At 50.4% G+C, this 15955-nt stretch overlaps 1 protein-coding gene across 1 annotated transcript; it reads left to right on the forward strand.

Annotated features, from left to right (window-relative positions):
* Nucleotides 1-890: 890 nt before the first annotated feature.
* MYCBPAP (MYCBP associated protein) lies at nucleotides 891-12313 on the forward strand. Its single transcript, XM_010146840.1, is given in 19 exon segments — nucleotides 891-1013; nucleotides 1639-1814; nucleotides 1816-1873; nucleotides 1875-2001; nucleotides 2824-2994; nucleotides 3271-3386; nucleotides 4588-4738; nucleotides 4961-5076; nucleotides 5774-5874; nucleotides 6518-6629; nucleotides 6978-7167; nucleotides 7658-7845; nucleotides 8370-8516; nucleotides 8688-8972; nucleotides 9788-9909; nucleotides 10651-10766; nucleotides 11218-11351; nucleotides 11553-11738; nucleotides 12233-12313. Coding segments are annotated over 19 exon segments (2700 nt in total).
* The last annotated feature ends 3642 nt before the right edge of the window (nucleotides 12314-15955 follow it).

Raw genomic sequence — 15955 nt, forward strand, 5'->3', positions numbered from 1 at the left:
GCCCCTTCCCCACGCGTGTCAGGGAGCCGGGGGGACTCGCAGGTTAAGGCCATGGGGAGAAACAATACCCCGTGGTGCTGCCCGCTGCGGCCTGCGCCGGGGAGGGCTGCCCTGGGCCTGGCTCGGCCTGGGCTTTGCTGTTTCGGAGCTATTTTGCTGTTTAGGAGCTTCTGCAAATCCAATGGCTTTGTCTCCCGAGTTGTGCTGGGGGAGCGTAGCGCAGCCGTGCGGGGAAGCTCTCCGCTTGTGCTTCCAGCTGGGGTAGGAAACTCCCCAGGAGTTGCTTTTTCCACCTCTGGGAAGCACAGGCTGTGTTTCTCTCGTCTCTTGTCCCTCGTCTAGTATGAGGAGTGAGACCCAGTGACCCGCTTTGCTCCCAGACCTTCTCAGTTTGATTTTTTTTCCAATGATAAAAGATGCTGATTTTAATTGTTCAACATGGAACATTAATAAACCCTTCCCCGCCGCCCCCCCGGCGTAGTTCAGCTGGAAAGGAATAATAGAATCATAGAATCACAGAACGGTTTGGGTTGGAAGGGACCTTAAAGATCATCTAGTTCCACCCCCCTGCCATGGGCAGGGACACCTTCCACTAGACCAGGTTGCTCCAAGCCTCATCCAGCCTGGCCTTGGACACTTCCAGGGATGGGGCATCCACAGCTTCTCTGGGCAACCTGTCCCAGTGCTTCACCACCCTCTCCGGGAAGAATTTCTTCCTGATAAACCTCCCTGATTTCAATTTGTATCCATTACCCCTCGTCCTATCACTACAGGCCCTTGTAAAAAGTCCTCTCCCAGTAATAATAATAATAATAATAATCAGGCTAAAAGAGGAAGATGGGGTTTCCTTGGGAGACTGAGGAGGAGGTGTCTTTATCTGGTTTTCAGACATGAAGGAAAAGGCTCGTGAACTCTCCTCCTCAACAAGCGCAGAAGAGCCTGAGCCCGTTTCACGTGTTCTGCAAGGAGATGACATCCAGGCGCTTGCAATTAAAGAGGAGGACCTGGAGAAAGTACGTATTTTTACTCATAGAAACAGGTACCTTACCTGAAACTCGTATTTTGTGTGTTTAATAAATGGTTTTGTGAGTTGAATAAAGAGGTTTGTGTGTTTAACAGAGAATCCTGACCGTTTGCTTAAACCAAAACTCATACTTGGCATTCAGTTCTTGCTCCAATTGTCTCTACTGCTTTTTATGACTTGCCAGATAATCAGGCTCCGTTGCTAAAAGTAAAGGATTATCAATCCTTACACAATCTTTTCAGATGGAAAGATAAGACGTCTGCCCTTTCAAAATAACATTTCCAAATTTCTAGCCTAATAAGACGTATAAGCTGTGTAGTAACTATTACCACTTCCCTTCCAAAACTTGTGTCAAACTGTGGTGGCATTTGACACCAAGTGACACAGCAGAAAGCTGTTGGGAAAGTGCTTTCAGGCTTTTTTCCCAGTTATGAAGCAGAATCCAGAAGAGTAAGACAGTGACCGAGCCGGTATCTCCGCAGTCGTGTAACGCACCACTTAGGGGCGGAACAGCCTGTCCTGATAGGACTTCTCTGCCTGTCCTAGAAGGCTCAGAAGGAATGAAGGTGAGTCAGTGTGTACCTAATTGCATTGTGACTGTTTATTTTCTGAAGCTCCATGCTCCACACCTTCCCCATGATGCTGGAAGAATTCCAGTTAGGAGGAAATACCTCGTTCGAAAATACCAACCCGAAGAGGCAAAGGCAGCAGCTCATTTCCTGGTGGCGTATCCTGCTTCCCCAAAGGCACCCAGGGAACCACTGAGTTTTTCTGGTAGGGTTAAACTTCACATCTTTGGCTTTTGGTTTTGCCAAGCCTGACATTATTGACCTGGCTCTGAAATTGCTTGGGTTGGGATTTTTGTGTTGTAGGACCAGGACTGTTTGATGGCTGTGAGGAGATTCTCCCCCATGACATTTTGGGAAGTCTCCAGGAGTTCAAGATGGAAGCCTCGGTGAGAGGAAACACTCAGGTTGGTTTGTAAAGTTACGAAAACGCTGCTGTGTGGCAGTTTTCTAGAGGCGGAGTGCGCTGCCTACAGTACCTTTCGATGCTTTTCGGCACCTATCAGGAGCAGGTCAGGCCTGAGGTGTGGCTTTCCCAGCCTTGTCATCCTCTGCGGGGAGGGCTTGCCTTCAGAGAAACTGCACCGGCAGGTTTTGAACTCCTGTGTGTGCAGGAGGTCATGCAGGGAAGAATTGCAGAGACTTCCTCTTCCGTATGTCCCTCTGCCGATGGCGTCAGACTGGCAGGGGAAGAGCTGATGTTGCAGCAATGCCATTGCTCCCGTCTAATTACTCAGATAAATGCTTCCATTGTTTCGGAGTGTGTTCCTACTGCCCTGTTTTTGTTCCCCTCAGAGTCATCAGATAAAAGTACTGTCAAGCTGAAGAATTCTTTTCACCTCCCCTCTCCCATCTTTGCTGTAGTGGCAGTGCATGGAGAGGTTAATTTAATCATGGAATCACAGAACGGTTTGGGTTGGAAGGGACCTTAAAGACCATCCAGTTCCAACCCCCCTGCCATGGGCAGGGACACCTTCCACTAGACCAGGTTGCTCCAAGCCTCATCCAGCCTGGCCTTGGACACTTCCAGGGCTGGGGCATCCACAGCTTCTCTGGGCAACCTGTCCCAGTGCCTCCCCACCCTCTCCTGGAAGAATTTCTTCCTGATATCCAATCTAAACCTCCCCACTTTCAATTTAAACCTGTTACCCCTTGTCCTGTCACTACAGGCCCTTGTAAAAAGTCCCCTCCAGCTTCCTTGTAGCCCCCAATGTTTCCTTTCTCTTCAGACAGCGGATTTTATTGAGGTGTCTCGTCAAGGTGTTACTGCAGCAGCTTTAAAAGAGGAACATGGAGGAGAGAAGAAGGAAAAGGCTCATCAAACCCCGCTGGCAGAGCACAAAGCTCTCCAGAACTGGCACCGTAACATGGCAATCAGGAAAAAGCAGGAGAAATATCTAGGAGGTGAGAAAAGCTGAGGCCTCGTTCTGTGAAATTCTGTGTCCGGGTTGGGGAGCTGGTTTGTCGTGGTGCCATCAGATGGTTGTAGCCGACCGGGGTTCATCCTGTTGCCGTTGCGTGTTCTCGGAGCTCCCCACGCTGCTGGTGGCTGTGGGGGGTGAGCTGGTGGGCCTGACTGGGGGAGGGACAGCGGGTTTGGCGGGGCACAGTGTAAGGGGGTTACACGTGAACTGCAGGTAAAAGGGTGTGCCTGCAGCACCAGTAATTCCTTCTTTATAGAAATTCTTCAGAGGCCAGAGAATGAATTGCTGATGAGCACCTCGGAGGATTACAGGCAAATCCAGGAAGAACGTGACCTCATTGACCGGAGTCTCCCTGCCCTGTTTCCTGGGAAGGTGAGAGCCCCACTTCCTCTGCGTCCTGATTGCTCTGCTCTTCTGAAAGCGCCAAGACGCTGGTCTTGAGTAACATCTCTGAAGACCTGCCCTTAGATATTTGTCAAAGCCACTCTAAGTCCTTCAGCCCAGTGTGCAAGCAGAGCATTTGGTGACTTTAAATATAAACCCACGGACGGTGCCGTCTGTACTAGTCAGAGCCAAGTGGTGGTGTGCGTTGGCTCCTTGCTAACGAGCTGCTGTGCACTGCTTGGTAACGAGCTGCTGGGTTATCACCAAAGACTGTCACTGGGAAGCGGCATGGGGACGTGCCCCGGCTGCTGTTCTGGGAACAGAAAGATCTGACAGTTGCAGGCTTGAATTTTAGTGATTGATGGGGAGAAAGGGGTTTGGGTAAGTCAGGAGGATTATGGGAGTATCCTAAATGATTTTTTTTACATTTATAGCACTATAAAGGGATTTGCGTGCGTGTGAGGCATTATCTGAATATGATAGAATCACAGAATGTTTTGGGTTGGAAGGCACCTTAAAGACCATCCAGTTCCAACCCCCTGCCATGGGCAGGGACACCTTCCACTAGACCAGGTTGCTCCAAGCCTCATCCAGCCTGGCCTTGGACACTTCCAGGGATGGGGCATCCACAGCTTCTCTGGGCAACCTGTCCCAGTGCCTCCCCACCCTCTCTGTGAAGAACTTCTTCCTGATATCCAATCTAAACCTCCCCACTTTCAATTTAAACCCGTTACCCCTTGTCCTGTCATTACAGGCCCTTGTAAAAAGTCCCCCCCAGCTTCCTTGTAGACCCCCCAGGCTACAAGGAAGGTGCTATAAAGTCTCCCCGGAGCCTTCTCTTCTCCAGGCTGAACACCCCCAACTCTCAGCCTGTCCCCATGGCAGAGGGGCTCCAGCCCTCAGAGCATCTCTGTGGCCTCCTCTGGACTCCTTCCAACCAGTCTATAATTCAACCTTCAACCTATATCATTCAACCTTCGTGTAGCGCTAGATAGAAGAGTTTCTCTTGCCTTTGACAGGAGCCTGAGTTTCTCTTGCCTTTGATAGGAGCCTGATAAATTTTGACTTGCTCTGCCAAAAATGGTAATTTATAGACGTTTAAAATGTTCATATAAGCAGAGTTAGACCTCTTCTTCTCTTTAGCTTCTAGTCCCTGTGGAAACAGCACGAGCCTTGTTTTCCGCCCCAGGGCTACCGAAGAGGAAGCGAGTTCTGGAGCCAGCCCGAGCGTATCGGAGATGAACTCACCGGCCTGACGCTGACGCTGACTCAGAGAGAACGTGGCCACCCAGAGCCACTCACTCATGTGGGGAAGCCCCACACTGTCCGGATGGAAACAGGTAAGGGAATGTCGCAGAGAGGTGGTTCCACAGAATTGGGGTACACGTTTGGGGGGAGCAGTAGAAAGAAACGGGGGCTCCTGCCAGTACAGAGGCTCACGCTGTGCCTTCTGACTGCACAGGCGACTTCCCAGTCATCTGTTGGACTTCTCTTGGCAGAGAGTGAAATTAATAGGCACGTGGGTATGGTGACAGCGAGCTTTTGTATGGGTATTTCCACAGGTCTGAAGCCTCCAAAGAGGATGCCTTTCCATCTAACCTGGGTTAAAAGTCTCTTCCTGAAACATCGACGACAAGAGCTAAAATCTATCCTAGAAGAGCTAAATTTTCATAAGCCGGTAAGGCTAGAGGAGTGAAGACATTCTTTGCATCTCTCCTTTCTTGTCGGATGCTGTAGGGTAACATAAAATTGCCAAGTGCTGGATTGGAAAAAGCATTAAGAATCTAAACCTTGGCCCCACCGTACTTCTCTTGGAAGTTCCCACATTTCCCAAGGGCCACACCCATGAAAGAGTTGGCTGGCCTCCCTCAGTGTTGCATGGAGTGGTCTAGGAGCCTCAGAATAGAACCCCAAACTACCTAGGCAACAAAAAAAAACCCTGCCAAATGCTGGTGTAGGACTTTGATATTTCATTCTGCCTCAGGGCAGATGGAAGACACCTTCTGACATCCGTGTAGAAGACATGTATCCAAAATCCTCTCCTGAAGGCAGATAGCCCCCCTTAAACTGAACAAACCTTAGATTTTTTTCTTTCTGAAACCTGGTTCTGGCGATGAGAAACGTGTGAGGCAGAGACTTATCCCATCCATGCAGCTTTTGTAGTGGGGAACGCAGTCCTGTAAGATTTTTGGGAGACCCAGAATCAATTTCTTCCTCTGTCTTTTAAACATTTATTGGATACCTGCTCTAGAAGCCACTGTAGGAGCAAGATACCAGAACTTCACTGGATTCAGTTGCTGCATTTGTCTAGTGTTTTAAGTTCCTTTCTATATAAAAAGACAAATCGTGAGTTGGTCGTTTTTCTGTGTGGGCAGGATCTGGATGGACTGGAGGTGATTGGCAAAGGGCAGCCTTTCACATCTGTATCGGCAGAGCGTTTTCCACGTTCCACCACTTCTGCAGAGTCTGAGACCCTGTGAGTTTTACTTCATGGCAGAAATAAAGATTTTGGGATATGTACCATTGGTCTGTAAGGTGATCCTTCACTGTCCTTAACCAGAATGCAGCGGAGTCACAATAAAAGGTTTATTCTAATGTTAAAGTCACCAGATTTAGGAATCAAACAGTTCGTTTGTGCCTTGCAGCCTTGTGCCTAAGGAGCAAAAATCAGTGGAAAGCTTTTTGAGGCCCTTCTTCCAGTCTTCCTTCTGTATGGCTCTAGAATTTACATTAGGCAGGCTGGGGATTCTGCCCGAAATTACTTCCATCTGATTGTCTCTTTCCAGCCTTCCGTTTCCATCATGAATTTGCCTTTTTTCCCCATCCTGGCCATCTGTAACAGCACAACCAGAGGGTCTCCTCTCCTTACTCTGTTATATACCCTCACCCTTCCTTAGGCAGGTATCATTCTTTAACGTTCTGGCCATCCTGTCCTCCTTGATGGTAGCCAGTCACTAGCTGGTGGTCTGCCACACGCGCAAGGCTCTGTCCCTAAAGGGATGATGTGCAAAAGCATTAGTTGGGATTATTTCTTATAGGGTCTTGTAAATCAGCCCTGCTTCTCCCCTTTCTGAAAGTGAATTTGACTCCATGAAAACGCTGGCTTTTGTTTCCTTTAGCAGTGACTCCGTGATGGGCTACCCTGATGCTGTTCCAGAAGCAATACTGGGTCCATCTTTAGTTTTCTGCGGCCAGCCTGCTCGGTGGATCAACTGCACCCCGTCTGGCAGGGTAATGGTGTGCTTTTATTGTGTAGTCAAGCTAAGCCTGCTGGAGTTGCCAAGTCACTGCTGTACAATGAGTGTCACTCCTAGGCCAGGGAATGGGGGATTTGTTCTGGGCATAAGAGAGCATCCCTGTGTTTGCTCCGGAGAGCTCTGGAAGCAGAAGGCGTTGCTCGCTTTGTGGTGTGAAGCTCCGATTCCCAGGTGCTCTCTGTATAAAGGCCGTTTCATTGGACCTGCCTTGCAAGTTCTCCTTCCAAGCCTTAACCTCTTATTTATGGTATGACTTCAGGCAAGATAAACCCTGTCTCATCCAGTAGAAATGTTTATCTGTGTCCTTTCCCCTTCCTTGTAGGATGAAATTGGCATTGCTGCCCGGCTCACCTTTGAGACCTTGGTTGGTGAGAAAGCTGAAAGCTCCCTGATGGTGAGCAATGATGGCACAGCTGCCATCTGGTATGACTGGATGAGGCTTTCCCAGCAGATTCCCTCCAGAGGAGCCAAGGGGAAGACGAGTCAGTGTTTTTACTGTGATACCAGACCAGGTATGAGAGCTGCTGATCACAGAGACCAGAGAGCACATATTCCGGAGTTATCTGAGATGCAGAGTCTGACTCATGGCAGAGCAAGCCTGTTGGGTGATTGTCCTTTGGAAGCCACCCTGGGCATCAGAGCTGACTCACACCCAGAGGTGTGCGAGGCAGATCCCTTTCGTGGGACTTAAAGGAAAGGAGGTTGCTCCTACTCTGAATGTAAACGGGTGGAATATTGAGAAGTGAATCATTTTCTGATGGCAAACTGTGTATAATCTGCCAGAGAGTATTGAGCTTGCTGTGAAAGGAGCGGTGGAAATAGCACCAGTTCAGTAACGTGGTGACTGGGAGTAAATCTGGAAGGAGAAAAATAGCTGGATGGAGTGTGATAAACCAGCTGAGCTGTGGAGAAGGACACAGGGACATTAGGGAAGGGATTGGAAAAGGGTCAGGTTAATCAGGTGGCTTCTTGCAGACCAATGCATTTTCTCTCTCGTTTCAGGTGTAATTTTGCCTGGAGAAACCAGAAAGTTTTTCTTTCTTTTCAAGTCGGAAAGAGCAGGCATTTTCAGCGAGGCCTGGGAATTCAGGACACATCCTCTGTTATTAGGAGGAGCTCTGCTGCAGGTGACCCTGTGGGGAATTGCTGTGTATGAGGATAAATTGGCTGACCTCCGAGAGAAACTGGAGGTAACCGTGAGCTTTGAACTTCATATGCAAATAGAGGATAAGGACGGGAATGGATGACGTGGTATTTTTATTGCTCTGCAATTAGGGCTGAGAGCAAGATGATTATTTATTTACAGAACATCTGTAGGTACTTGAGCAGGTTTGCTAACTACAGTGGAAAAACTCTGCAGTCTGTTGTCATGTTGTTGTTAAAGACGTGGTTGTGTCTCCTGAATTGCTCACACTGGTCCTTTAGAGAATGAATTTTCTGTTGGCAGTGAATTCCATTAGTTACTTGGAGCAGGTGGAATCGTGTCGTACGCTGTGGCATCACGTAAGGTGTCAATTGAAATTTACACTGTGCTTTGAAAAGTGCAGTTTGGGGGAGGATTTGTGGGGTTTGTTTGCAAAGCTGTATTGCTCTGCTCAGTGGGGTTTGCAGTTTTGCTCCTTGTGACCCTACGGAACGCAGAGGTGTGGGTGTGAATTCGTCTGTCTGTCCGTGTGCGGGTCGGGGACTCACACATCTTCTTGCGGTGCCTCAGAGTGACCTGGCTGCTCGTGAAGGTGCTGCTACAGTTCAAGAGAGTCTGAAGGAACTTCTTCTCCGAATTCGGACCCCAGAGCGCCCTCGGTCTCCTGTGGATGCCTATGCCACGGAGGAAGAGCTCTTCCGCCGGAAGAATCCTGAGGTGATATTTGATGGGCTACGCAACCCAAAGAGCAGGGAGGGAAGGCCCGTGGAGCTGGTGCATCCCTGGGTTTCTGGAGGCTGCTATAGCCTGCTGTGGTGGCTTTAACTCTCAGGTTTGTAGAGGAGAGGCACAGCTGACTTTGCTGTTTACCTTTTCCCTTTATCGCAGTTGCATTATCAGCATCGAGTGGTAAAGCAGCTGCACGAGCTGTGGAGACAGCACATGACTGTTCCTCCAGCCTCGGAGGAGAAAGTGCCCTCGGACCAGCGGAACACAGCGGAGGACGCGCAGTACCAGGAGGGCTCCTCGGAGGCTCTCCCTGCTCCGAGAAGCACGGCAGAGGTCCTGGGTTGGAAGAACACGCTAGAGGAGGCTCCGAGTCAACTGACGAGCGTGGAGGGGGAAGAACCAGGCCCCTCAGGATGGAACCTTTCCATCGAGGACTTTAAGCAGGTGGCTGCCCCTGGTCCCGCTAGTGCTATGACAAGCTTGAGGGTGTTTTCCTTGTCCTACAAATAGCCTGGCCTCTCCCAGTGTGAGCCCACCCAAAGGTCTGCTTCCAACCTGCTCCGAGTTAGAGACGGTTTACAGCGTGTGTTGCAGAAAAACACTTCAGTGCTGCTGACCCACACCCTCAGTGCTCCTGTAGGGAGATTCCCCAGAGAGACTTTGAGGGCTGTTGTGTGTGAAGAAGAAAAGAGATCCAGACAATGTAATAGATACCTTAAGCTCTTCCCCCATTAGCTTTCTGTCATCCCAGGACTGAATGCGGCGGCCAGGCTAATCCTACAGCCTCCTGTGGCTTCCCTAAGGGCTCCTCTCCTGGGAGAGTCCTTCCTATTCATCGGAGCACTAAGGAGGCACTCCTGACAGGCTGTGGATAAAGTACAGACCCCGCCAGATTAAAGCTAGAGAGGTTTGGATTCCGTCAGCACAGTTGTCTCTTGGAAATCTCTGCTGCTTTTATAACTACTCTTTACTCCAGGGCCTGCAGGCTCGCTAGAATCCCTGTTCTCCAGCGTAGGGACTAACTACACCTGTGAAGTTGCAAAGGGGCTTACTGTGGGTCAAACTAGGGCGTCTGGGATTGCTTCCCAGATCCCGGGTCCTGTGTGCACCTCAGCCATGTCGGAAGACACAGCTGGGTGCGTTAAGTGCCCAGCGCAGCCTGCTTACACTAGGATGAGAGCTGCGGTGTGCTCCGTTGAGCTCGGGGTCCGGATGACCGGGAATGAAGACCACGGCCCTTGTGTTTTCTCTCACTTCAGGCTATAAAGTTGATCCCCAGGGAGGAGCAGCGAGAAGCAGCACTGACCCAGCTCAACGCGGCAGTGCTGGAGCTGTGTGTTGGACAGAGGCCAACTCAGTCAGACCTTCTGCATCAAATCTGGTGCGTTACCTCTGCAAGATAAAGCTCGTGAGTGCAGCCTGTCAGCAGCAGCCTTAGCGAGCTCTGTTGCAAGCGCCGTGATTCAGAGTGCAGATAATTACGTGAGGTCTAGAAGTCATCTTTACACTCCTTGTGCTTTATAGCTTAATTGTAGCAGCTGTCTAGGACCTAAATGACACCTTTTCTGTTGTGTTTTGGTTTTTTTCCTCTGGAGATAAATTTAGAATAGTAAATCCATGTAATTTTGGGGAGCATACAAGAATATTTCTGACAAGATTTTTCTAGTCTATATTTATGAAACCTTTGGGTAATTTTCTGTACCCTTTTACTCAGATAACTCTATCCTCCCTCATACAGCCTCTCAGTTCTTTGCTCAGGCGTTCAGACTGTAAACATATCAAGAGCTTCTGGCTGCTCCTAAATTAGAAGGATGCAGGTTCATCTTGGTAAACCCAGAGAGCAGGCTGATGCTGATCTACCAACGTGCAGCACGTTGACGAGCAGGAGTTTAGTTTCACAGTAACATTTATGGGTCCGTGTGAACCCACTGATTTGCAAACCATTGAGGCTTCAGAGGGCTCGGGCATGAGGAAGGTAATTTAGCGTCCCCCTGCGCAAATTTTTAGGTGGTGGGTGCTACTTTATTGATTTAGTTGGACAGGTCAGCTCTCGGCTGTAAGGTGTCGTCGCTCCTGGGCAGCTGCTGTGCTGTCTCCCCTCTGATCCTGGCACCTCTGTCAGTCTGCAGCTGTGGCGTGAAACAGTCGATGGTCTGGTGAGTCGCGCTGCGAAGCTGAGATCCCTGCTTGGCTTGCCCGAGAAGGACTCCTACGCAGATGTTGTTCCAGAGGAAACAGGTAAATGGTAATTTTAGCACAGCAACAGGTTTCTGTGGACTGTTGGAAATCCTGAAAACGTGCTGAATTTCAACTGATGTGGTCATTTCGGCAGTTCCCCCTCGTAGCTTTTCAAAGAAAAATGCGTGAGAAAAAAATGGCAGATTGTGATAATCACTGTGATCTGCGGTTTGGTGCCATTAAAAAAACCACCACGCAAATGGGCCTTTTAATTTAGCTCGTTGCAGCCCTCGTTTTCGCACAGGCTAACCCAGGAAGTCTTGTCTCGCAGTTCGCTTACAGGCTTGCTTTGGTATGTGCCTGAGACACAGGGCTCTTCAAGGTGGTGGTTTTCAGTGCAGTACAGCTCAGATCAATAAAAAGAGGAAAATGCACTGTGGGAGTGCAGTGGGCTTGTCTTTCTGGATGTGAAAATGTTGCTTTTGGGTAATGGAAATTCTTTCTTTTGTAGCGGAAGTAAAGCAATCTGTACAAGGAGGAAAGGAAAATAGAATAACCACAGGGAAAGAAGAGAGAAGGTCAGTTGGTGGCAAGGATAAAGAAGGCAAAAAAAGAACAACCCAGACAGCGGGGAGAGAAAAAGAGGTATGAGTTGGGACGCCTGTTGAAACCCAAGTGCTGGGGAGGGTGTGATGCGTTCTGAGGCTGCGCGCCCTGGGATTGAGCTGATTCCCAGCCCAAGGAAAGAGGTGCTGCTTCTGGAAAGTGCACCTTGCAACAGGCTGAAAGGTGTTCTGTCCGATGTCACCTTTTTTTTTTTTTTTCCCTTTGTCTGTCCCTGGACAGGAACATCCAAGCAGCAGAAAGCTAAAAGTGAAAGATGAGAAGAAGCTGAAATCTTCCTCTTTCACCTCCTGCGATGAACTGGGAGCACAACCCGCGAAAGCTGTAACTACAGATGGAGTAGAACCTCCTCAGGAGCAGGTGGACCCTCTTTTGCTTGGGACGTACCAGGAAAAGCTTTATGTTGAAGTGAGTCTGACCACAGCTTATCTTTGTTTCATGGCTTTGTGCTTTGCTTCTAAGTTTACACTCAAGCTTAGGCAGAGCGATGGGCGTTTTGTCAAACTCTGAAAACTGACGGTGATTCAGTAGCAAGGTTAAGTGTGAAATACCCAGTAAGATGTCCTGTATTCCAGCCTGGAATCTGTTAACACAAATCCAGCCATCACATAGCCGCGTGCAGATTTCTATCTGGGATGTCTTGGGCGTGCTTGCGGACTCTTGAGGGATCAGCAGAATTAATTGTGTCTTGGATAACGTTAAACACACTTCATAGCCAGAAAAGCTATTACTAGGGCTAAGGCCTGTTAGCAGGCAGCTGCTTTGATGTGGATGTGTGCGTGCCCTGACGTTAACGTGCTCCTGCGTGAGAAGGCCTCTCTCTCTCTCTCTGGCGGTCTCGTCATGGGGATCGCTTCGTTGTGTTTTCACTGCAACCATCTTCCCTTTCATTTCTGCTGCAGGTTTATGGGCTGCTGGATTCAATGGTGAGCAAAATGGTTTCTTTATTTGAGGAATTAGAGAAAAAAGGTGCTCTGAAGTAGGAGAGTGAAGCCTTTTGTATCTAGAAATAGACGTACTTTAAACAAATAAATAAATAACCCTATTTTACACAGATTAAATGGGGGTTCTTCTTTCTGAAGTGATGGGGTGATTACAAATACTGGGCTGCCTCTTTTCTGACATGCCGTGATGCGAGACTGTTGCTAGATCATCTGTTACTTCTACAGATGATAGCTTGCCAAGAAGAGACAAGGCAAGAAATATCACAGCCTCAGAAACTGTTAAGACTAGAAAATACTGGCATTTCTGCTAAGGCAGAATTTAAAAGCGCCAGTCAACATGAAATACGTCTGTTCTTTGTTTCTCAGTCTTGCTTGGCCTGCAGGTGGGCGAGCAGTGTCCCTTGTACTCATGAGCCCAAGCATCAGGACACTAACCCAGGACAATCCATCCCGGTTTTGATCATATTCTTGACTGCTTGCCCAGCCTTTTCCCGGGCCTTGCTGACAGCAGGCTCCTCGGAGCCCTTCCGCATCCCGGTGAAAAGCACTGTCCCAAGGGGTGTGCCACCCTGCCTTGGTTTTGTGCCCAGGAGTTTACTTCTTGTGCTGACCTTGCCACCTCTTTCCACCAAGGTACCCATGCCCCATTCTGAGCCAAGCCTTACTTGCTTCCTCCCAAGACCAATCACTCCTGAATTAAAGAGAGTGAAATTCAGGCCATAAATATTGTGAGCAAGGTTAGGCCTCGTGTTGGAGCCACCCAGCCTGCGTCAGGGCTGACGTGCGTCCGGGCTTCTCGCCGCTCTCTGTCTGGGTTTCCTTGAGCATCGTGGCTGGAATGGAGCTTTCTGTGGAAGCGTCCCAGGTCTCTCTCACGCTCTGCAGCCGGGCTTGGGTCGGAGCAGGTTTCCAAGGCAGGGTCTCTCTGGACCTGGCGTGTGTCAGTAAAGTGCTCAAGCCGCTGGACGGCATTCCCCGGAGAGGCTTTGGCCCTGTAGAGAAATGACATCAGCGTAGATTATTAATTTGGGTTTGTGATACCTTTGGGGTTATAGAATCACAGAACGATTTGGGTTGGAAGGGACCTTAAAGATCATCCAGTTCCACCCCCCCTGCCATGGGCAGGGACACCTTCCACTAGACCAGGTTGCTCCAAGCCTCATCCAGCCTGGCCTTGGACACTTCCCGGGATGGGGCATCCACAGCTTCTCTGGGCAACCTGTCCCAGTGCCTCCCCACCCTCTCTGGGAAGAATTTCTTCCTGCTCTCTAATCTAAACCTCCCTGTTTTCAATTTGTACCCGTTACCCCTTGTCCTGTCAAGGGTTCTTGGGCAGCAGATGCGTATCAGCCCTGAGCGTTGCCGATACAGGTTCTGTACGTGGCTGTGCGGGCGCAGCAGGCGCGTGTGCCTCGGGCACGTGCTCTTTTAGGTTGGCAGCCACGCTGACACGCGTCTCGGGGACACGCGTCGTGTCAAATAACTGTTCCTTCTGCAGAACTGTCGTCTTTGGCTTTCTCCTTCTAACTCGTGTGCCGTCTCTGGGGAGAGGAGTATATATTCTTCCCCTTGGCTCACGGCATTACCATGGCAAAATGCAGCTTATTTGTTTTTTGCTGGCCAGGTGAGACCCTTCGTGTTTCCAGATCCTGCCTCATAGCAGGGTGAAAGGAAGCACTTTGGCTTCTGTGAAAGTCTCTTCTGGCTCCGCGGGCACGAACCCGCAAAGGGAATGTCTCTGCTCAGCATTACTGTAGGGAGAATTTCAGCAGCATTTTGAGAATTAGGAGGAAAAAGGCCTGAAGTTGGGGTGTGTCTCTCGGGCTCTGACAATAGCTCCTGCCTCCCTGGAGATGATTATCAGCCTGCGAATCTGCCCGACTCAAGCAGCTCAAGCCATCTGTTTCCAGACGAGAGGGAGTCTGCACGTTACAGAGGCAACGTGATTGTCTCCGAGGCAGGAGCACTTTTATTCGGTAGCTTTAGCCGGAAAGATGGAAAGCCCATCCACAAGATCCGTGCCTCAGTCCGGCCTGTGGAAACCAGGCTCCACGGGCACCTCTGATCAAGGAAAACGCCTGAATACGAAAACGGGTAGGCGGGAGTTTTGCCTCCCGTCACGTACGACGGAAGTGTCCGACGCCGATACCCCCTTCCCTTCCCCAGGAAGAGCCTGGTGGCGCGGGGACGGGTGGGTGGCCTAAACTGCAGAGGAGAGCAAAGCTGAACGCTCTGAATAGTCTTATTTTTTTGGCATAAATATTGCCGGTGCCTCTTACAGCCTTGGACACGAATGTCCCCGAGGGACAAAGTACAAGCCGCGCAGAGGAGGGGATGTGCTGGGCCGGTGAGCGCAATACTCTGCTCTCTGGCTGCCGGAGCTGGCTCTGAGCCAGCTGCCTTTTTTTTCTTTCCCTTTTCCATTGATTTGTGGAAGTTATATGACTGGAACTGTGGTGGAATTAGAGCTGGCTTCTACAGAACAGCTCTGAAATCATGTACCACTCACTCAGCCCTGGTGTGAGCTGAGCGCTGGGTCCAGTCGCTGGGGCAGAGACCCTCAGGGCTGCCCAGCCCTGCGTTCCGAGCCCTGTGGATGGAAGGAACTTGGAGTTCCCGTCCCTGGAACGCCGAGTCCTATCGGCAAGTCAAAGAGAATATTCCTTCTCCTCTCCCAAACGTGGGCATTATTTGTATTCGTGTTAATAAGTTGTGTTGTGTTTGCTAAATAACCAAGGTGAGCGACCTTCCTGGCCTTGGGAGCTGCATACCACCCCCGTCACGTGGGTCAGGGCCTGAAGACACATTAGGAGAGGCAGGAAAGGGGGATTCCAGGAAAATGCTGCAAGCAGAAGGTGACGGCGCATTCCCAGAGGCTTCCCAATGGCAGAGGGGTCTGGGTGAGCGGCCAGCTGGTGCCAGGGCTGAGGGAAATCGGATTTAGAGCCTTGCTAGCAGGGCTGTGGGCTACCTAGCAACACCCCCCCACGCGCTCTGTACCACTCTCCTGCGGCTCGTGGGGTGTTGCATCCCCACGGAGCCATTCGCTTCGCTTACGGAAAGCTGGTGCCCGAAGAGGGGTCAGCTGGCCTTCTCTCCTGTCCAGCGCAGGGGAACTGGGAGCAGTGGGAACAGAGGAAGGCCTGGATCTTAGGCAACCAAGGGCAATGCCTCCCACTGCCCGAGCTGGGGCGTTCTCCAGCTTGACCTGGAAGGCGGTTTGGATGCTGGAGGTGTTGTTCTCACAGGCTGGAGCTGGGAGGGGGATTGGATGCACTCTGACCTTGCACGGCCTGGTGGGAAAGTCAGGCTGATGGATCCTGGAAGCGCTCAGCTTCCCCGGTGCCTTCTCCCTGGTACCCAAGGCGGGAGCTCCAGCCCCAAGGCGCGATGAAATCTCAGCTCTGCACTCGGTGGGGCGGGACCAGCAGCAGGAAGGCACAATCCCCCTCAGCACACGGGAGATGCTTTTCCATTATGGAAAATGTCAGTGATATTAAAAAGATTATATATATCTGTAATACTTGAAGGGCTGTCAGTGATGAAAATGGAAGGCGGAGGCCGGGGGAGAGGGGGCGGCATGGAAAGGATCGAGAGACATGACTGACTTTGTCATGTCATCTGATTCCTCCCTCTCTTCCCCCAGCCAGGCTCCGGGAGCTGTTCAGAGCCGGGGAAGAA

Source organism: Eurypyga helias, unplaced genomic scaffold (genome assembly GCF_000690775.1).
Source record: "Eurypyga helias isolate BGI_N326 unplaced genomic scaffold, ASM69077v1 scaffold22372, whole genome shotgun sequence".
NCBI lineage: Eukaryota > Metazoa > Chordata > Aves > Eurypygiformes > Eurypygidae > Eurypyga > Eurypyga helias.